At 39.3% G+C, this 19,803-nt stretch overlaps 1 protein-coding gene across 1 annotated transcript in view; it reads left to right on the top strand.

The window, feature by feature from the left end:
* LOC118336318 (F-actin-uncapping protein LRRC16A-like) overlaps window positions 1-19,803 on the top strand; it is a 71,253-nt gene that overhangs the window by 47,663 nt on the left and 3,787 nt on the right. Inside the window, exons 16-37 of the mRNA XM_035672933.1 lie at window positions 1,283-1,387; window positions 1,714-1,783; window positions 3,259-3,340; window positions 3,468-3,567; window positions 3,797-3,851; window positions 7,450-7,622; window positions 8,533-8,601; window positions 10,484-10,577; window positions 10,743-10,841; window positions 11,013-11,141; window positions 11,278-11,409; window positions 11,638-11,813; window positions 11,931-12,018; window positions 12,349-12,489; window positions 14,314-14,380; window positions 14,608-14,828; window positions 15,050-15,159; window positions 15,275-15,529; window positions 15,646-15,856; window positions 17,792-17,828; window positions 18,076-18,342; window positions 18,519-18,668. Coding sequence (XP_035528826.1) covers window positions 1,283-1,387; window positions 1,714-1,783; window positions 3,259-3,340; window positions 3,468-3,567; window positions 3,797-3,851; window positions 7,450-7,622; window positions 8,533-8,601; window positions 10,484-10,577; window positions 10,743-10,841; window positions 11,013-11,141; window positions 11,278-11,409; window positions 11,638-11,813; window positions 11,931-12,018; window positions 12,349-12,489; window positions 14,314-14,380; window positions 14,608-14,828; window positions 15,050-15,159; window positions 15,275-15,529; window positions 15,646-15,856; window positions 17,792-17,828; window positions 18,076-18,342; window positions 18,519-18,668 — 2,831 coding nt within the window. The remainder of the gene's footprint in view (window positions 1-1,282; window positions 1,388-1,713; window positions 1,784-3,258; window positions 3,341-3,467; window positions 3,568-3,796; window positions 3,852-7,449; window positions 7,623-8,532; window positions 8,602-10,483; window positions 10,578-10,742; window positions 10,842-11,012; window positions 11,142-11,277; window positions 11,410-11,637; window positions 11,814-11,930; window positions 12,019-12,348; window positions 12,490-14,313; window positions 14,381-14,607; window positions 14,829-15,049; window positions 15,160-15,274; window positions 15,530-15,645; window positions 15,857-17,791; window positions 17,829-18,075; window positions 18,343-18,518; window positions 18,669-19,803) is intronic.

Raw genomic sequence — 19,803 nt, forward strand, 5'->3', positions numbered from 1 at the left:
AGCTTGTATCCTACAAGGTTTGTTGATCAAGAGTGCATTTGCCAAGATTTCCCAAATACCACAGGAAGTACAGCACATGCTACAATGGTGGACAGAAAGTTGCACAATAGAAGAATAACATTAAAAAAAACAGTATTACATAAGTATGGGATACAAAAGTTAGAAAAGCAAGGCTTTTATTTGCAAATTTCTTTATTTTCATTTTCATCATGACAAAGTACATTTGTACTCAAACTTTCTTACAAATATTACTCATCATTATTTCTTTACCTTTAAACCTCAATAATTGAATCAGAACCAGCCATCTTTTTGTGTCTCTGGTTGTCCCATCAGCCCAGTCTGAATCCTCACTACATGAAGAGAGTCACACTGACTTTACATCTGTTTCCTTCCTTTGCAGTTTTAGATCAGTCTGCACTGAGGTTGAAAACTTTGAAAGCCATAGTTTGCTTAGAGTTATTTTGTAAAATCAGGCCCTAAATGCAATCTGGATATTGGTTTGCCTCCCTTTAATGGGATCCCCTGTACATTGTCATCCATCATGTATTTGCTGGAAAAATTAGCTTTAGCCTATAACCCCATTAAGGCTTAGGTGTGATTCTACTTCTTTACTGTAGTACTGACTACATCAACATTTACATTTGACCTGAAATGACTTATTCAATGCAAAGACTCAGTCTGTATGCTGCTGTGTGACACCTGCTGGTGACAAAGTGCCACTACAGAGAAGACAGGAGGGGAGGTGCATGTGTGTTTGTTTGGGTTTGTAAATGTGCACAATTCGAATGTGTGTTTGAATATGAGTGCCTGTGTGTGTGTGTGGGTGTGTGGGTGTGTGTGTTTGTGTGAGAGCTTGTGTGCCTCTGCATGTGTGTGTGCAGATTTTGTGTGTAACAGATGGGTGGTGGGTGGAGTTTTCTTCCCATTATTATCTCTCTTTCCAGTGTGTCTCTAGGGAGTTGAGGACTTCATTAAGGGAGGAGGGGGGAGATTGGAGAGGGAGGATGAGTAGTGATTAAAGGTTATACCTGAGACTTTGAGTGATTGTCCTTTGTGAAAATCTCGTCTGAATCCTTTGTTTTGTGGAGCTAAAACAGTTTCTTAAACAGTAGATAAAAACAAAAATGGGTCACAGGCTTTTAGGGCATGAGTAAAGCAAGAGTACTAAAATTTTAATGTTGGCTTAAATCTCAGGTCAGCTAAAGGAACAACACCATTGATCCTTACAGTAAATAGTACTGGATCACTATTGATATTTCCTGCTTTCTTTTTGTTTCTGTAGGAAAGGCAAAGAGGTTCCTCCGTCATTCAAGCACTTCTTCAGCAGTGCCATGTCTCTCAGCTCCATCAACGTGTCAGGAACCAAGCTGCCACCAGAGGCCCTCAAGTGAGAGAACGATTCATTCACATTTAATGTGTCTGAGGAGCAGCTCCTTCTGTTCCACAGTCTCTGTGACCGTACTTTTTCCCCCTCTTACCTTCTTTTATCACCTGTATTCCCATTTAAAGCAGTAAGAATAAACATGTCTTGTCAGCCTATATCACAGCGAGGACAGCTGCTGCAGCTCGATCTGCACTAACCAGGACACTGCAGTAGAATGTTTTTTTTACTAAAAGTGGTATTAATATTATTTGGAAATTGACAAAACATATACTTTATGCTCACAAATAGAGACAATATAATATATGTAATATATAATAATATTGTTTTAGAGCTCTCCTGCTTGGCCTGGCCAGTAACCTCAATCTGAAGGACGTGTCTCTAGACCTCAGCTGCTGTGAGGTAAGACTGACGGAGCATGATCATCGTTGGTTGGTTTGATGTTTATTGATATTTATACATTTATTCTCCCTGTTGCAAGTACTGGTAGCATTTGTATAAGCGCCTTTTTCCAGATAAAGTTTGGTGAGTGTGGTTTTTAATAGTTTGGAGGTAATACTGTTTGAATGCAATCAGCTTTTTAGGATCCACTCCAAAACCATTTGACAGGCCAGTGACACTGTTAAGAGGCTGTATAATGGAATACTTGGCAGGCAGCAGGTGGGGGTGGAAAGGGAGAGATGTACAGGGGTGGGGGTGGGGTCGGGTTTAGTTTCCATCTCTAATTGTTTCAGCACAACTCTCTCTCACACACACAGACACACACCAGCTCCTCGCCTTCATCTCCTCCTCTGTTCAAATGGAAAAAGACAGCCTGCTGCAGATTCAATGGGATTGCTAAAGATAACACATGAATACAAATTACACAGGAAATCCAATTTCAGATTCCCATAGAAATCTTCCCAAACTGAAGCTGCGGGGGGAAATGATGCGTTGCGGCCTTTTTTGAAGTCTTAATGAACCGTTTGGTGGAAGCAGCCCAAAACTCTGAGTGGGCTGACGGCATCCAAAATAAGGACTGCCTGTATGACTCTTGTCGAGAGTGTTTGTGCAAATGTGTGTCATTGGGGGGGTGTGTGTTTGAATAGAAGTATGATCATTAAGCATCTGTGTGTTTTGTTGCTGGTAATTGTTGGCATGGCTTTGACATGCTGTTCTCTCCCCCTAATGCCTCTGTAAGCTTGGCCATTGTGTAAGTACCAGTGTGCTCACTCTTAATAATTAACATCTCATTCTTTCTTGTTTTTATTTGCATGTCTGTTTTGGCAGATATTATAATTTTCTTCTGATCCTGTTCTTCTCGGGGTCCGTTTTTTCTATCAACATATCACATGAAATGAAAAGATTTAACTGCATCCCGCTGCAATTGCTGTGAATGATCTGTATGGTTATTTTAAGTTAGGTGTCATTTTCCATTACTATGTTTGTCATTCCTCTTGATAAGTCTGTCCTGCATGTTTCCATTATTAGTTGTCTGTGCTTAGAAACGTGCTGTGCTTAAATGCATGTTTCACAAGAACTATATTCAGATGTTGATATTAAACCACTTGCTTTGTTATGCACACAGGTTAAAACTATGCACAGTACTTGAATCTCTTATTGTTGAATTGTACAAACATTTGCACAGTGCAAGCCTTTGTGCAGGCACTGTGACGTTTATGTTAATCTTTTTTAGTGCAGGCCTTTCCTTAAGCTGTATTTTTCCAGTAGTAGTGCAGCAGGCAATTAAGGAGTCCCATATTCAGTGCAACAAGCTCTAGTTACCTGTACTGTTATTAGATCAACAGGCTGTTCTCTAGATTGTGTCACATGTACTGTGTGTGTGTGTGTGTGTGTGTGTAGTTGTGTGTTTAAAATGTGCCCTCCTGTCTCTCCAGTTGCGGTCAGGAGGTTCTCAGATCCTTGAAGGTTGTATTGCAGAGATCCCAAACATCTCCAGCCTAGACATCTCTGACAACGGTGAGATGGCTGCTTCCATTTTTATTGTAAAATATTTTTACTGAACTTTTCAACCCTAGTTCTCCTCAACATGCAACTATAGGATCAGTCAACAATTATTATTTCTCACCTGTTTCTCTACCTGCAGGCCTAGACTCAGACCTGTCCACTCTGCTGGTGTGGTTAGCCAAGAACCGATCCATCAGGCACCTCTCTCTGGGAAAGAACTTCAACAACATCAAGTCCAAGTAAGAATACAGGGAGGGTGCACAACTGACATGTACAGTTTGGGGCTGTGTACAGTGTACACACTTGGCATTGAAGTCATTGTCCACTACATACTCACAGGTACATAACGAGGGAGTTGAGATGACCACAGATATAGTGTTGTATTCAAGATGGAATTGCACAGTAATCTAGAAACATGTTCCTGACGTATATTTTCTGTATATTTTTTTTTCCCTGTACCTAACTTAGAAACCTTGCTCCAGTGTTGGACAGCCTGGTCCATATGATTCAGGAAGAGGAGTCGGTGAGTTTTTAATTTCCTTTTCTGTCTGGCCTTTGTGAGGGACACACAGATCTCATCACAGAATCTCCACCAGCTGCTCTACAACTGAACTCTGACCCCTCCTTTGGAGGGTGGTGTGAATATAATTTCCCTACAGTAATCAATAGTGTCAGATTCAGCAGCAGGTTTATGAGCCGTACTCAAACATTCATGCTGTTTCACTCAGGGTCAAGTTGGATCAAGACTTTTTATTTATACTGACGTACCGTAACTTTTTATTACCTGATGTATTACTGTCTCTTCTCTACTAAGAATTCAAACATTACGCAGTGAGTAAATAGCTTAGCGTCTACATTTCCTCAAACCATTGGATTTTCCCTCCCTCTGTCTATCAATGTCTAAAGGGGGAATTATTTATTATTAAAAGATGCTGGGTAAGCTATAATTTTCTTCAATTGCTCTGAAAACCTGCAGTGAAATAATGTGATTTTCTCCAGGTTCTGACTATCTCCCCTCCTTCTTGTCCCTCCATCAATCTCACTCATTGTATCTCTCTCTCCATCATGGGAGCCGTAACAAATTGTGCCCCAGTGCCTGCCCTTTTTTGTCTCCCACAGTGGCGGATGTGCTAGATTGATGGTCCTATTGAGCTGCTCTGTGCTGGATTGGTCTTTGGGTGCTTTTAGTCTGTGTGTGTGTCATTATGTGCATGAGATGATAGCCTATGTGTATGAGCTGGTTATCTGGCTTTGCAGGTGGGATACAAAGAGATAAGGAAAAAAGCGTGAGAAACTGAATTGATGGGTACTGAAAAAGTGACAGTAAGAGGTTAAAGGTGGTAGGTCAAAGGATGTTCAGTAGGGGTGGATAGTAAGGAATACAAAATTTAATTAGGAAGGGAAGGTTGCTAGAGAATCAAGGTTTTTGTTGCATACAAGGATAGCTGTTCTCAGACAGGGGCTTGCTGATATTAGAAGCTGTGGTGCACAGATTTGTTTGGGCCAGGGAAGTCTGCACTTTTATGTTGGATACTGGTTTACACACATGCAGCAAGTCTTGATAACGTGCACATACTGTATACACAAACACACACACACACGCACAGTACCTTACAACCAGAGCTCACATGCAAGAGATAATACGTTTTACATTTTAATCAGCAGCAGGTGTGTGTAACACAGCTTCAGGCAGCACATTTACCCTGTTGTGTTTCTGTGTCCTGGCCTGAGTCCAGACAGTTAGACCTGGGACACCTTACGGCTGCCAGAATATAAACGGATACACAAACTGTATTCTGCGGTTCATTGGTGAGAAGGTGTATGTCTGCCTCATTAAAGGACTAGTTTAGCAAAATCTTATATGAAACTTAAATAAGAATGTCGATATCACTCTCACATCAATAAAAAAGAAGCACCAGACAGCAGAGAGAGGAGGAGAGTCTGTGACTGTAATGGAGAGACAGGATGTCATATTTCTGAACACACCCTGCGGGATAAATGAGTTTCATCAGAATATTAAACACAGGACAAATTTCTCATTTATGGACATCAATTAAATAGATTAATTTGTCTCCGGTATAAGGTCATTTTTATTTGCGTGTCTTGGATTACAATTTCTCATTTTCTCGGTTTTATTAAACAAGACGTGTTTGCATACCCAGAGCAATGATTTCCTAATTTTAGTGATTAATAAGGGCTGAAAATCCGAGCTGCTGTAGCTGCTCAAAATCATTTGCTGCAGTCATAGGGAGGGATAGCACTTGTTATTACTGTTGTCGGCACAGCCTACCATTGTAACTTCTTCTATTGGTACACTGCATTCATGTGTTAGTAGGACAATTTTGGCCCAGGTTTTTCTTTTTATTCTCATTTAGCTGTTTCTATTCATTTAGCTCAATCACTGGAGAAAGAATTAGCCACTGTGGCTACTGGTCCATAAACTACTACCTATTTAAATTTGCATGTTTAATGTCTGCTCTGTGCCTCACAGGAGCACATGCAGGCAGTAAATAATTTTCTATTCATCCTCAGACAAGACATAAAAAAGTAATTTTCTGCCTTTATAACCGTGTTGATGTTATTCCTCCACACACTCATCACTCTCCTTCATAGTAAAAAAAGCCTCATTAGAGAGGGAAATACTAGTTAATGTCATAACTCACACATCATTCATCACTTTGTTGCCTACTTTCTTATGCTAAAGCACACAAACTCATGAACTCTGGCTTTAATCTTTTGATTTCTTTGGTGTCGAGCTATAAAAACCACTAAGATAACAGACCTTACTTTAAGTGTTTCTTGCACTGCTGCATGCTTCTGTGCTATCTGTGTACTGTCAGAGCGTGACATCCACTGTGTTAATCCATGTGGAGGCGAGAGTCTCCTGCTCACATTTAGATTCAGGGCTGTTGGAGATTTTCTCGTGACTTCCAGTTGACACGTGTACTAAACATGAAGTGTGTTCTTCACACTGGATTTTGTTACTTACTTAGGTAGTTGCAAATCCACATTATTTTCTCAATTTGTTTGTGAGTTGAGTTGTTAAGCGGGTCTTAGTTTGTGAATTATTCTTAGACCAAAATCTAAAGAGCCCTAAAGTTAGAATTGTCATAGCCACACATATTGTTAGGAGTTTCTCAAAACTCAGCCAGTTAGGAGCTACTTTTAGCCTCAGCATGTTTAGTGAAGACTGTTCCCAGGAGTCTCCAGCTGTGTAAATGGCATGCATCATAGAGCAGCTCAACTGTGGTGAACAGACGGGCGCTGTTGGATATTTGTAAACTCTGGCATCACTCTCACATCACGAAGAAATCCACTTGATCCAGTGCTGAATTTTTCATTTGGCCCTGTGGAGTTTTTAATGATAATACCACTGACATTTTATAGATCTCTTGCAAGTACACCTGGTTCTCTGATAAATGATTAATTGGGAATTGCCCTTGCCCAGCAGGAACATAGAGCAGGGGCGAATCTAGAAACATGTGGCGAGACTTTAAGGGGCAGAAATTTATGCTAAGATATAAATAGATTTAACTCAAAAACATTATATTTTTGTGTATTATTATTATTATGAGTAATACATTAGGTATCCAAACGTATCATTAGAAATCATTAAATCTTGAGACATTTTTTCCAAATACATGTCTTATGAAAAATATTTGTAGAAAAACCTCTACATTTATATGACAAACAGAGGAAGAATTAAGCCACATAAATAGAAGACACAGGAAAACTAAGTATCAATGGACAGTGAATAAATTTAAGGACACTTGGGAAAACAAGCTGGCACTGCCTAAAAGAATATTAATGCTTCCAGTGACATAAATTATAATAGCTTTTGTTAAAGTTGGCAGTGATATACAACACTGACCAAGAAAGCTCCTTTAAAATGCTTGCTGGGGATGCCAAAGTTGAATAAACACAGAAGTGGAGGGCAGCTCATCAATTATGACTTTATTGGAGAGCCTGCAGGTGGCAGATAAACCGACGCTTGCCCTGCTTCACTGTAACACTGCCACAAACACTCCAGATATTCTTCTCATAATATAAACCCTCTTTTTCACACCTTTTCTCCTCCCCCTCCCAAATGCACACTTCTCCCTCAATCCTGCCCTTCCCAGCCCCTCACCTCCCTGTCTCTAGCAGACTCCAGACTAAAGAGTGATTTGACCATCGTGCTGAACGCCCTCGGCAGCAACTCCTCGCTCACCAGGTTAGACATCAGCGGGAACGCCATGGGGGACATGGGAGCCAAGATGCTGGCCAAGGCGCTACAGATCAACTCCAAACTCAGGTGAATATATGTTTGAGGATCAAAGGCAATTTCACATGATTTTTATTTATAAATAACAATAAAAAATAAATTAATCACATTTCATCACTAGTTGACATTCTACTGGCTCCTCTGCAGCCCTGGGCAACTTAATTTGTATAGCATCTTTCAGACACAGAGGCAGTTCAAAGTGCTTCACATAAGGTGAAGAAATACTTTCAATCAGACAGAAAATAGGAACAGTGTGTATGATTTACTACTTTTAATAAATTGTTTATAACACAATATAATTTAATTGTAGGCAGATATACTTAGATTTTATTAATACAAAAAATAAAAATATAAATATAAATATATATAAATATAAATTCCCCTATGAAGACATTGTTACTACAACTGTATTTTACTGTATTTATTATCTGTTTGCAGTATAGACTTGCAAGTACTGATATAAGGAGTTTTATTGACAATTACATTAATAAATGCCTATATCTACTTAAAACATCAATAGTGTGTTATAACCCTTTCATTAAATAATTTATTTAATCTATAATCTAGTCTATAAATGCTAAATAAGGGAGGTTAAAGTTTAGTTTCAGCTGAGTAAATGACATATACAAATAGTCAAACATAATAGTAGACCATAAATAGAGTTATATTGCCACAAAGCTTGCCAGCATGTGGCTTCAGACTAATGCCATGCCCATTATACCCTACATGTACTGAAACCCATGCAAAGATTTTAATATATAACAATTATTTTGAAAAATCCCTTTAAAGGAGATCATTGTAAAACATTTAATTTGCCTTTGTGACTGCATCCTTTTGTAAAACATTTTTTGCATCTCTTGGTTTTAGTAGATGGAAACTAAAATGTTGTAGATCATCTCTCTGAACATGAGTTCAATTTGTGTCACATTTCTCTGTGCAGGACTGTGATCTGGGATAAGAACAACACCAGCCCTCAGGGTCTTCAGGATGTCGCAGCTGCTCTGGAAAAGTAAGCAGCTCTGTCTGTCAGTGCATGCTGATGATGCCTCTATTCTAACTGTATACGTACACTGGTGTTCTGCACAAACACTTCTGAAGGGATGGATGCGTGGTTAGCTGTTGCAGCCTAAATGTCATTTGTGCTGAGCGGGAGGAAACCTTGAGGTGTGTGTAGGCAGGAAGAGAAGGAGAGAGGATGAGAGAAAGGAAACCAAAGAGTGGCAAACAACAAAGAAACAATGGTGGAAGAAAAGATGCTGAGGAAGGGAAAGTAGGAGAGAGCAGAATAGATTAAGAGAGACAAAAAGGAGTACATTGTGTGTGTGTGTGTGAAACGACATGTGCATCTCACTATATTTGCTTCTGGGACACATCTGTACATGCACCACTCTCTCATCTTCTCTCTGTTTATCATATTCTCCCAGAAGCACATCTACCCATTTCCCCTCTGAGTCTCTGTATTGCATTATTGAAATAACAATATTTCTTTTTTTTTGCTCCTGTTCTCTGTTCTGTTGAGCAGTGCAGTAGTGTGTGTGTGTGTGTGTGTGCACGTTCATTCCTTTCAGGCAATTTCCTCATGTCTCTTGTGCTCTTTTTTATCAGAAAATGTTTCCTCATGCTTGACGTTACATTCCTTATAGGTCAATATTTCATAAAGTCTCATTTTCACCTGCATTAAAAGTTACAATATGAATATGATCTCTCAAAGCTTGATAGTTTAATTAAGATCAAATATTATAAATGCATTGTAGATATATGTGGCAGCGTCAAACCATTGAGTCGATCCCGTATATGGCCAAATAGAGCTGGTGTTTGGTCAACTAATTGATTAGCAGATCTTGTGTGTTAATCTTATGTGACAGTAAACCGAATATATTTTGGTTTTTAGACCGTTAATGGTGATTTGAAGACTTCATCTTAGGGTTAAGGAAATTAAAAGAGATTTTTACTATATGAGAAATCAGCAGATTAATCAGTGATGAAAATAACTGTAATTTGCAGCAATTTAAAAAAAAAAATCTGTTTCTGAGCTGTATTTTTTTCTCATTCACTAATCAATATTGAAACAGCATTTTAGTTGTAGTTGTAAAATGAAAATTCATAACTCGGCCAGGTTGACCACAGATCTTTGAATTGAAGAGATGAGGGAAGAGAGCAGCCGGGTTCATACAGAAGTCAAATCTGTGTGTGTGTGTATGTGAAGCATACATATCTGAGCAGAGATTAACCAGTTTACCTTTGAGGTTGACAACCATCAACATCTGACTCATACTCTTTCCTTTCTGTTGCCTCCAAACGGCCTCATTTTCATCTTTCTGTGCCTTCTGCTTTCTAATCTACTGTATCTTCATTTCTTTTTCTATTTTTTTCTCTTTCATTCCTCTCCCCCATCATTATATGCATATTATTACTGTGTGCTGACCTCTATCTTGAGATCAGTAACCTCTTTAATGGTGCCAGTTTATTGCTCAGTAATAGACCAACATGAGAGCAGCACACACAGTTTTTTTTTTTTTTTGCCAGTGGGGTTACAGTGTTACTGATATTAGCATATATGAACTATAATGAATATTGAACCATGACATATAATAATGTATATGTTACAATTCAATAAGCATAATTGTATGATGCCATTATGCAGATATGGACTTGAATGCATTAAAATACCACAAGTGGATGCATTTCACTATGTTTACTATTGTACTACAGTGAATAAAATTACAAACCCTCAACTGTGCATCATAACACAGTACACTATATGTGTGTGTTCAAATGCATCACTTTCCTTCATGTTTATTGGAATATGTCTTCTATACGCGTCTCACTCTTGTCCTTCCTCTATAATGTGAATTAACTGTGGAATAATGTCCTCTGGCTGTCTCCATTAGGAACTTCACCATTCGTTTCATGCCCATCCCCATTATTGATGCCTCCCAGGCTCTGAAGGCCAGCCCTGAGAAAACAGAGGATGCCTTGCTGAAGGTATATAAAGAGTTATCACTGGTCCCTCCAGCCTCCAGATGTCTTATAATAGTGTTACAGGATTATTGTGTAGAAAACGTGTTATATGCAACAACTTCGAACAGTTTTACATCATTATCACTTTGGTTTATTATCATGATGGTGGCGTTGTGTTTGTCTCCCCAGATTGAGAATTACCTGTACAGGAACCATGAAACCAGAAAATACCTACAGGAACAGGCCTATCGGCTGCAGCAGGGTATCGTAACCACAACCACACAACAGGTGTGTAAACAAACAGATGCAAATACAACAATTACCAAATGTATATGTTGTTGTATGTATATATTATAATCTACACATTTTTGACCAAAATTAATCTGTAATCATTTATAAAGTAGGTAGGACTGTACCAAATATTGTTCTATATTTTCATGACTTGTTTTTTTTCCCAAGATGATTGACAGGATCTGTGTGAAGGTGCAGGACCACCTGAACTCTTTGAGGAACTCGGAGACAGACCTCATCTTGGATGACGTCAGATCAGCAGAGAACCTCATCAAAGATGCCAGGAACTCTAAAACGGTAAGGAGAGACAAACGGGCCTTTGTGGTGCGAGGAAATTTAAAGGTTTTATCTAGAAGCTCATTTGGAGGTCAGTTTTCTAGTAGTTTCCTACATTCTTTATTTGATCCATGTATCCATCCTATGTCTCCTCCAGCTGCTCCCCAACCTCTACCACCTAGGATCCGCTGCCAGAGAGGAGGTGAACAGCTCGTCAGTGGGGCCCATTCAGGAGAAACTGGAGTCTATGGCTGGAGAAGTGACAACTGTCATGGACCAGCAGCTACAGGTAGGTTAATAACTTTTACTGCAAAGATGACAGAAGGATGGTTAATTAAACTAGAAATTGTAGCCACCGAAAATTATAGTGTCTTTTATTTTTTTATTTTAAGTGCTTCACACAAGACTGCAAAATACAATGAATAATTAAATATATTAGACTTTATTATTATTCTCTGCACTCGCTAATTATATACACAAGGTCATGTCCATGTATCTCTTATTTCAATCCTTCCAGACTCTGTTGGAGTCGATGGTGGATGCAGCAGAGTCTCTGTGCCCTCATGTGATGAAGAGGTGTAATCTTCGTCCAGAGCTAATGAAAGCCAGCTCAGCCAAGATGGTCGTACCCAAAAGCTTTGTCACCAAAACCCTCCTAGAGCAGTCTGGGGTGGATATCATCAACAAGATCAGGTGTGTGTTTGTGGTTTGAACACATTGAACTACGGATGTATCACTGAGATCTTTCTGTGGCTGTTTTGGGGTTTGTTGTGTACGTCTTGCTGACCATCACTCTCTGGTGTGTATCAGCGAGGTGAAGCTGAGTCTAGCGTCCTTCCTGTCTGATCGCATTGTTGATGAGATTTTGGAGGCTCTTTCCACTTCCCAACTCACTCTGGTAAGATTAAAGTCAACAAAGCTCTTGATTTATTTACAATGTCTTTTTACCCCTCTAAATTGCATTTTAGTGTTTTGGTAGCGTAAGAATAATTTTAATTTGTGTAAATCTCTCTAAAACCCCTTATTGTTTTTTATCTGACCCTTTCCTCTTTCTTCCACAATACTCATAATTCCTCCCTTTTTCTCATCCCATCTTATCACTCTTTTTCTCTCTGTTGACCTTTCTTCCCACTGGCTTATCGACATCTTCTCTCTCTCTTCCTTGAACCCATATTTTCTTCACACAACACCTCTGCCCTCTGTTTCTTCTTTCTTCTTCTCCTCCCAGGCAGACCACCTGGTGCGACGAGGTCGCCCCTTGGTGCGGCAGGAGTCGGTGGATCTGGACGTCCCAGAAGAGAAGATTCCTAAACGGGCATCAACTGAGATACTGGAGGCTGAACGACTGGAGGATCTAGAGACATGCATGGTAGGTTATGATGGGTAACGGATTATGTGTGTGTGTGTGTGTGTGGTGCTGTGTGTGTGTGGGTGTGTGTGTGTGTGTGTGTGTGCGACAATGTACATAACTGATTTTTATGTGTGAAGAATCAGCACAAGTTGTCTTAACAAAGCCAAGAATGGGTTTGATGAGTGCTTCTACTAGTATGTTACTGGATTTACAGTAATAATAATTAATAACCTGTTCATTCAGTCTTGCCACCGAAGACAAATATATTCATTTGTATTACATTAATACAAGCATTTACACCTCGTTTAATATTTGCCGCTACAGGGGAAAATAGACATTAACAACCAAAGACAATTGAGGATTGATTTTGGTATTACACAACTTTCTTGATGTTTAGTTTCCAAAAGTAATTGTGTCAGACTTTATAAATTCAGTGATAGAAAAATTACAAAATGGGATTTTTTGTCATTAACATTCATATATGTAGTAGTGAAGTGTAGGGTTTTATTTTCCACTAGAAGATGGAAAAAGATAAAATTAGTTAATGACCACTGTTTATGATTATTAAACCTTTTTCATGGATAAATAACTTTTTTTGTGTAGATGTAGATTTGTTGTAGATAAGGAGTATCAATATATTGTTTGTGTGTGACTTGTGATGTAGTGTAAATGCAGGCTGCAAGAAGCTGCATGTTCTTTCTCTGGTCCTGTCGGTCTCTCTCGTCTCTTGCCCTTTCTCTTTCTCTTCTCTACTTTCTCCTGTTTTACACAAACTGTCCCAGCTATCTCTTTCATTTGTGTCTTCACTAGGCCTTACTGTGTGTTGTCTTTCTTCCTCTTCAATCTTCTTTTCCTCTGTTCTTCCATCTCTCTCCACCTTTGCTCCACGGAGACTTTGTGCTGCACCAGTGTAAGTAATTCTGGACTCTCTCTCTCTCTCTATGCTCTCCTTTCAATCCACTTTCTTTTCGTCTTGCTTTCTGTCCTCCTCACTGTGCCTGCCTGCTATATAGTTCTGTGTTGTATCTTTGTCTAAAGAGTCTTGATCCCTATGATTAATTTTAAAGATTGTAAAGAGTGTAGAAAAACTACAGTATGACTATAGTAGGACACACTTATCTACCATCTCCTCACTCACTCTCAGAATTATATTTAACACTGTTGAATGCTGATAATTAAAAATGTATATTTTTGTGCTTTTAGGCACATTGCACTGCCCCTCTCCACTTAACGTCTGTTATCACCAGCTTACACAATATAATATGCAACATGTGTTACTGTGTTTACTGTCTACCATTGTATAGAGACAATGAAATTGATTGTATCTTGCTTTATAACCCTAACAGCTGTCCTAATTGTCTCACTTTACATTTTAGGATACATCATAAAAAAAACAATTTAATAAACCAGTGTGCCTTGTGTCTATATGTCTGTATGTAGATCAGGTTGTCTGTGTTATTCTAGCTTATGGAAATATGTGTGTTATAAGGAAAATCAATACAATAATTATAATAATTATTTATATTTATAGTGTTTTGATTAAATAGGTTCATATTTGGTCTTATCGCAAACTGGCACACAATGAAATAAAGTGTAGTTACAAGTAAACTGTGGACAGAATCCCAAATAGGAAACCAGGATCTAACAGCCACAGTTTGTGATTGTATTATTTTTGACCATATTGTTTGTTCATTTGTTCTACCAGGATTTTTTCTTTTTGAAGAATAAACATGGTTATCAAACTTAAAGCTCAAACAGTCTTGAATGATAGAAATAACAGTTTTGACATTTTTAATATTTGAATTAGCACAACTTTTATCTGATTATCTGCTCTTCTTTCAGATGACTCCTAAATCCAAGAGGAAGAGCATCCACAGCAGAATGCTTCGGCCAGTGTCTCGCGCCTTTGGTGAGCAGTTTATTATACATTTTTTAGTTTATATTAAATGACATTGAGCTTTATTAAAACCAAATAGTACATTATCCTTCTGCTTTATACTATAAAAAGCTTACTTGATCAGTTTCAATCGTCTGTATTTGTCCTTTCAAAAAATTCTTCAATACTGACGCTTCTTAGACCTGATGATAGGTGAGAGTACACAATTACAAACATCCTAATGAACGTCCTACCCACAGAGATGGAGTTTGACCTGGACAAGGCCCTGGAGGACGTCCCTATCCATGTGGAGGACACTTCATCTCGAACTCCACCTACTCCATCTCACCTTCTGCCAAAACAGGAGCATCGTCCACCAGGAGCGATGGTGGAGCTGCCGTCTGAGGAGGAAAAAAAGCTGCAGCACTTCACCAAACTACGACCTCGCCGGAACAAGAAAACACATTCCAGCAAAGTCCCTGTGAGTAAAACTTTGCAGGCAGAGCACTTTTGAAGTTCAGTTTAAAACATTAGTGGCCTCAAAGAGGCTTCCTTTCATTTACTGGCAAGATCAAATTAACCTGAAAAGATTGACACAAAGCATGAGTGGAATATATATCAAAAACTTGCACAGAAACAGTAGATCTACTGTTTGCCAGATGGTCTAGACATGGTATGAGATTCTTGATCTTCCTCTTTCAGCAAATTAACAGTGCTCCATCTCAGGATGGGGAGCAGAATGGCCTCATGGGAAGGGTAGATGAGGGTGTGGACGAGTTCTTCTCAACAAAAGTTACCAAGATGGATTCCAAGTAAGGAATATGCTTTATTTATATATTTTTACTTGTTCTAATAGTTATAGTACTCATCCCCTAAATTTGATACGCAAGTCATACATAAGTCTTTTGTCCTTCTGTCTCCTCTCAGACGTTCCCTGAAGAGTTCAGAATCTCAAGACGGAGAGAAGAAGAAGAGTAAAGGAGGATTCCTTAATCTCATCAAACGTTCTTCCAAATCAGATAAATCGGACAAATCAGATAAATCGGATAAGTCAGAGAAAAACCAGGCAACCCCCTCAGCTTTGGGTACATCTGCAGCCTCGACGCCAGCTCCCACCATCCCTGAGGAGCCCTCCTCACCAAAGGTGGCATTAAAGAGCCCAGCACCTGAGACAAAATCCAGGTATAGATGAAAAAAAAGAAATTTATTTTTCTGTTAGAACAGTAAATTACCCACTAAGTCATTCCCAATGTACTGGTCGACCACTCATTCACTAATCATTCCGGTGTTCACTGCAGAGACACTTCCAGCCGCTCGCAGCCTGCAGATTACAGCAGCAGCTCAGACCGCTCAGAGGAGCTGAGGACGCCGGACTCCATAGACGAGCCTTGGGAGGGTTCGGACGGCAGGGGTAGTCCTCAGGGAGGCAGGCGGTACCCGGGGTTGCAGATGATGGGCAGTGGCCTCCTGGCAGAGATGAAGGCCAAGCAGGAGAGGAGAGCACACAAGGTGAGATGGTTAAAAAGTAAGCACCAGGGTTACAAGAAACAAGGGAAAGTAAGAGACAGATGGGAGACAACAACATGTGGCAAAGATCATGAGCCTGATGCAAACCTCAAAGATGATTGTGCTGACTCCCACATTAAATACAGTATGTCCTTCACCAGCAACATTTGTGTTGGGCCCTAAATTGCAAGGCTTTTTTTCCAGTTCATAGTTCTTTCATAATTCTTAACATTGCAAACTGCAGTTGACCGAAAAGCTCAAGCTTAGTTATTGCATTCCTTACAAGTGATTCAAAGGTTTAGTAATTACCTTTGGACTCGAGTCTACATTTCCATCTGTAGATGTGAGACTAAAGTGTGTTTTAGTAAAACAGAAGATATAAACTCCATTATTTAAGCTAGTTATTGCTATGCTAAATTTGATTTCTTAAGGTGACTGTTAAACTACATAAATAAGGTTGAAGGTTTTATGATACTGTGTGTGGCAGTCAGATGTAATGAGATTTTTGTTTGAATCAGAACACATATGATTTTGTTTTAGGGGCTGTCGGTGTTCAGTCTCCACTTGTCAAGGCAGTTTTGTTCAACACACTAACTGTGAATTCCAGCTGGGAAAACACACAAAATAAGAAACATCTACACACACACAGAGACAGATGCTAGTATATCTTAAGGCTAGTAATTGCGCCTGTCAGCATGTTGACATAAAAACACAAACAACCCTGATTTTCTACCAGACGACAAGGTGAAAAGGGAAGTGCAGAGTGGAAGAGATGCATGAACAGCAAAATGGACAGAATGAAGACAAGAAAGAAGGCTGATATGTAAATTCTCTGTCATGACTCACAGCAGGACATAAATGTCATGGGAATATTCCACCTACTTTTAATGCCCAAATTCATAAAGATGAAACTTAAACTAGGAGTGCTCTCAGTTCCTCCACCTCCTCCTCTCATTTCTACATTCACTTGTTAATTTTCACAAAAGCACAAAAACAGAAAGAGTTAAAGAGTTTTCTTAATTTTCTATATATATAATATATATATGTATAAATAAGGACAATAATTGTATGTTTTGTCTACTGTTTGTGTGCAGTTGTTTGAGTTGGTGGCACCTGTAAGTGTGTGTTCACAAGATGTATTATTGGTCCCTGTCTAGTTACTGCAAACGGTTTGTGTGTGTGTGTGTGTGTAAGAGTGTGCAGTAAGAGGTTTATGGCGTTTGCAGCATTAGGGTTTTTTCTGACCTGTATCAGTGGCACTAAAGCCTCTCCTGCCATCTGCTTGTTCTGGCTGCCTTCCAGAGTTGTGTGTGTATGTGTGTGTGTGCATGTGTGTCTTTGTGTATGCAGGTAAAATGAAGAGAGAGGGAGCTATTCAAGAGGCAGGCCATTAATACAAAGCATGGGTGTGTGAGGTGCATTTTCTATCACAAAGGCGCCCCCTTGTGTTAAAATGTTGGCAGTGTTACACGTACATTCAGTATCACAGCACTGCACTCAAGATGAGATGTTCCTTTATTGATCCCCGGTGGGAGAAATTCAGGTTTGACACAGCAGTACATGTAGTACAGAAAGTAGAGAAGTGTAAAAATACAATAAAGAATAATAAAATGATATAAACCATATATATGTATATATGTGTGTGTATATATATATATATTGATAAAAATATATAATAGAAAATATAAAAACTATAATGAAAATATATACACTTTATGCAGTACGTAAAAAAGGAATATGTTGTGCAAAAACAATTTTTTAAAGTGTATAACTAACTGTACGTGTGCAATTATTACAAGGTAAACTTCTCCAATCAGTTAAAATAAAAGCTTGAATTTTTTATTTGTACACAGTAATCCCTTAAAAGATAATAAACGCATACATATTACCATTCTGCCCTCATACTGAGTGTATATTTTCTCCTTGTGTCTCCTCCAGTCTTCTAGCCCCGACAGGCCTGACAGCAATGCAACAGGTAAGCGGTTTTATCTGTTAAGATAAACATGGGGAAAATATAGAGGGAGAGGGGCAACTTTAAATTTTTAATGAGCTAACTTTAAAGCTAATGAATAATTAAGTTAATGATTTATGGAGACCTATAAATGGTTTTCAAGTTTGGCTAATGTCCATGGTTTTTCCTGAGGCAGCTACTGTTCCACAGATAAGTTTGGTTGTGAATTGGTACTTTTTAACATTCATTTCTCTATTTTTGCATGTGTCAGCTGCCAAGTCCCAGTCCGCCATTTCAGAAAGCAGGTCTCCCAGTGGCTCCATCAATAAATCAGACCCTAGTTCACCAGAGAAGACCCCTCCTCGTGCTGAGACCAAGCCAGAACCGGTCCCTCGTCTCAGGGCTACGTCCTCCTCAAGTTCCCCTGGGGGACCAGTAAGTCCAAAACCACCGGTGCCACAGGGAGCAAAGCCTGCTCTGGCTGCCCGACCCACCATCCCACAGAAGCCAAGGACCCCCAGCAGCAGCAGGAGCATAGGTACAGTCGAAACATTGGATCAGTAGTGATTCTTTTTTTAATCCACATCTTTATTTTGAGATTACACAGTTAGATATTCTACGTTTGCATTGGGTTTGTGGAGTATATATTATGAGAGATGAGACAATATTTGCTTAAGGTTAATATTATTCGTTTCTTGATCATTTTACTGACAGATGAGAGCTCAGATTCCCCCAGTAGTGGCGGTGTGTCTCTGAAGGTTACAGCTCTTCCTCCCACGCTGAAGAGGGTGCTGTCAGAGAAAGACAAAGAGGGTCAGCCCGGTCTGCAGTCAGGAGGCTCTGCCAACAAAACCGCTCAGGATGGTGGGTCACAAAATCTTTGAGTATCTCCACTCAGCCTGTTCATGGCATGGTGTTAATGCTAATAAATAAACAGATGTTCAACTGCATTGAAACTTAAAGTTGCCTTTTTCTCTCCTTCGTCCAACATCTGTCCTTTGGCCAGAGCAGATTTCCCCTATACAGACTGTTAGATGTTTGATGACTGATACATCTGCATTGTTCCTGTAGAGGCTGCCTGCTGTCTGTTTACATGTTCGATATGAGTGCTGATAGATTTGGGTCACAACTCTCACTCAGTGTCCATCTTCTGTCTGATATTTATATATTATTCTTGTCTCGTGTGTGTTCTCTCTTTTAGTCTCTCTGCTCTTCCCCTCTTCCCTTTTCCCCCTGTATGTTATCAATGACACCCTCTGGTGCCTGTCAGTACTCACATCTGATTCACGTTCATGAGCATGATTCTTGCTCTCAGGCAAATGAGAATTCATTTTGAAACCACTGGCTACTTGGTTTGTTGCTTCTTTGTTTTGTTGATCCTCAATAGAAGATTATAAAAAATGGTGTTGTTTTTTTAGTATGCATTATGTAGGATTCTAGAGAGAATTAAAAGCTGGTGAGGCAGTTTCTGCATTGCACAGTCCGATCCCACAACCTCTGTGTCATTAGAGGGAAACTTTAACCTAGATAACAACCTTTGTTGATTTAATTAATTTGTAAAACTTAACTTTGGACATGAATTCCTTCATCTAAAGGGCTTTAACAAATAATCATAGCAAAATAAAAAGACCCCCTTGCAAATCAACTTAGCCTGGATAATTTACCATCATTATATAGTAAATCAGGAGCCATTAGGTGGCAGTATACACAATAGAATGTGGCGCAGGATCCCATTTAAGTAGTCACTCTCTCTCCCAACATTGTGAGTAGGGACATATTCTTAACAGCCTGCCAGCTCATCACAGGGATAACAATCAGCATATTCTCAAAATTCACAACGTGTCCTATCCTAGTCAATTTCCTGACTGGATATCATTTGTATTGTGGATGAAATGTAGGGCTCCTGGAATAGGCTGAAACCACAAAAAAGATCAGGGCCATACATAAACCCTGGGCAGTGTTAAACCTAACCCCTGAGGCAAGGATTTTGACCCTGGTA

This window comes from Morone saxatilis, unplaced genomic scaffold (genome assembly GCF_004916995.1).
Source record: "Morone saxatilis isolate NCDOM2014 unplaced genomic scaffold, NCSU_SB_2.0 Contig24, whole genome shotgun sequence".
Lineage (NCBI taxonomy): Eukaryota > Metazoa > Chordata > Actinopteri > Moronidae > Morone > Morone saxatilis.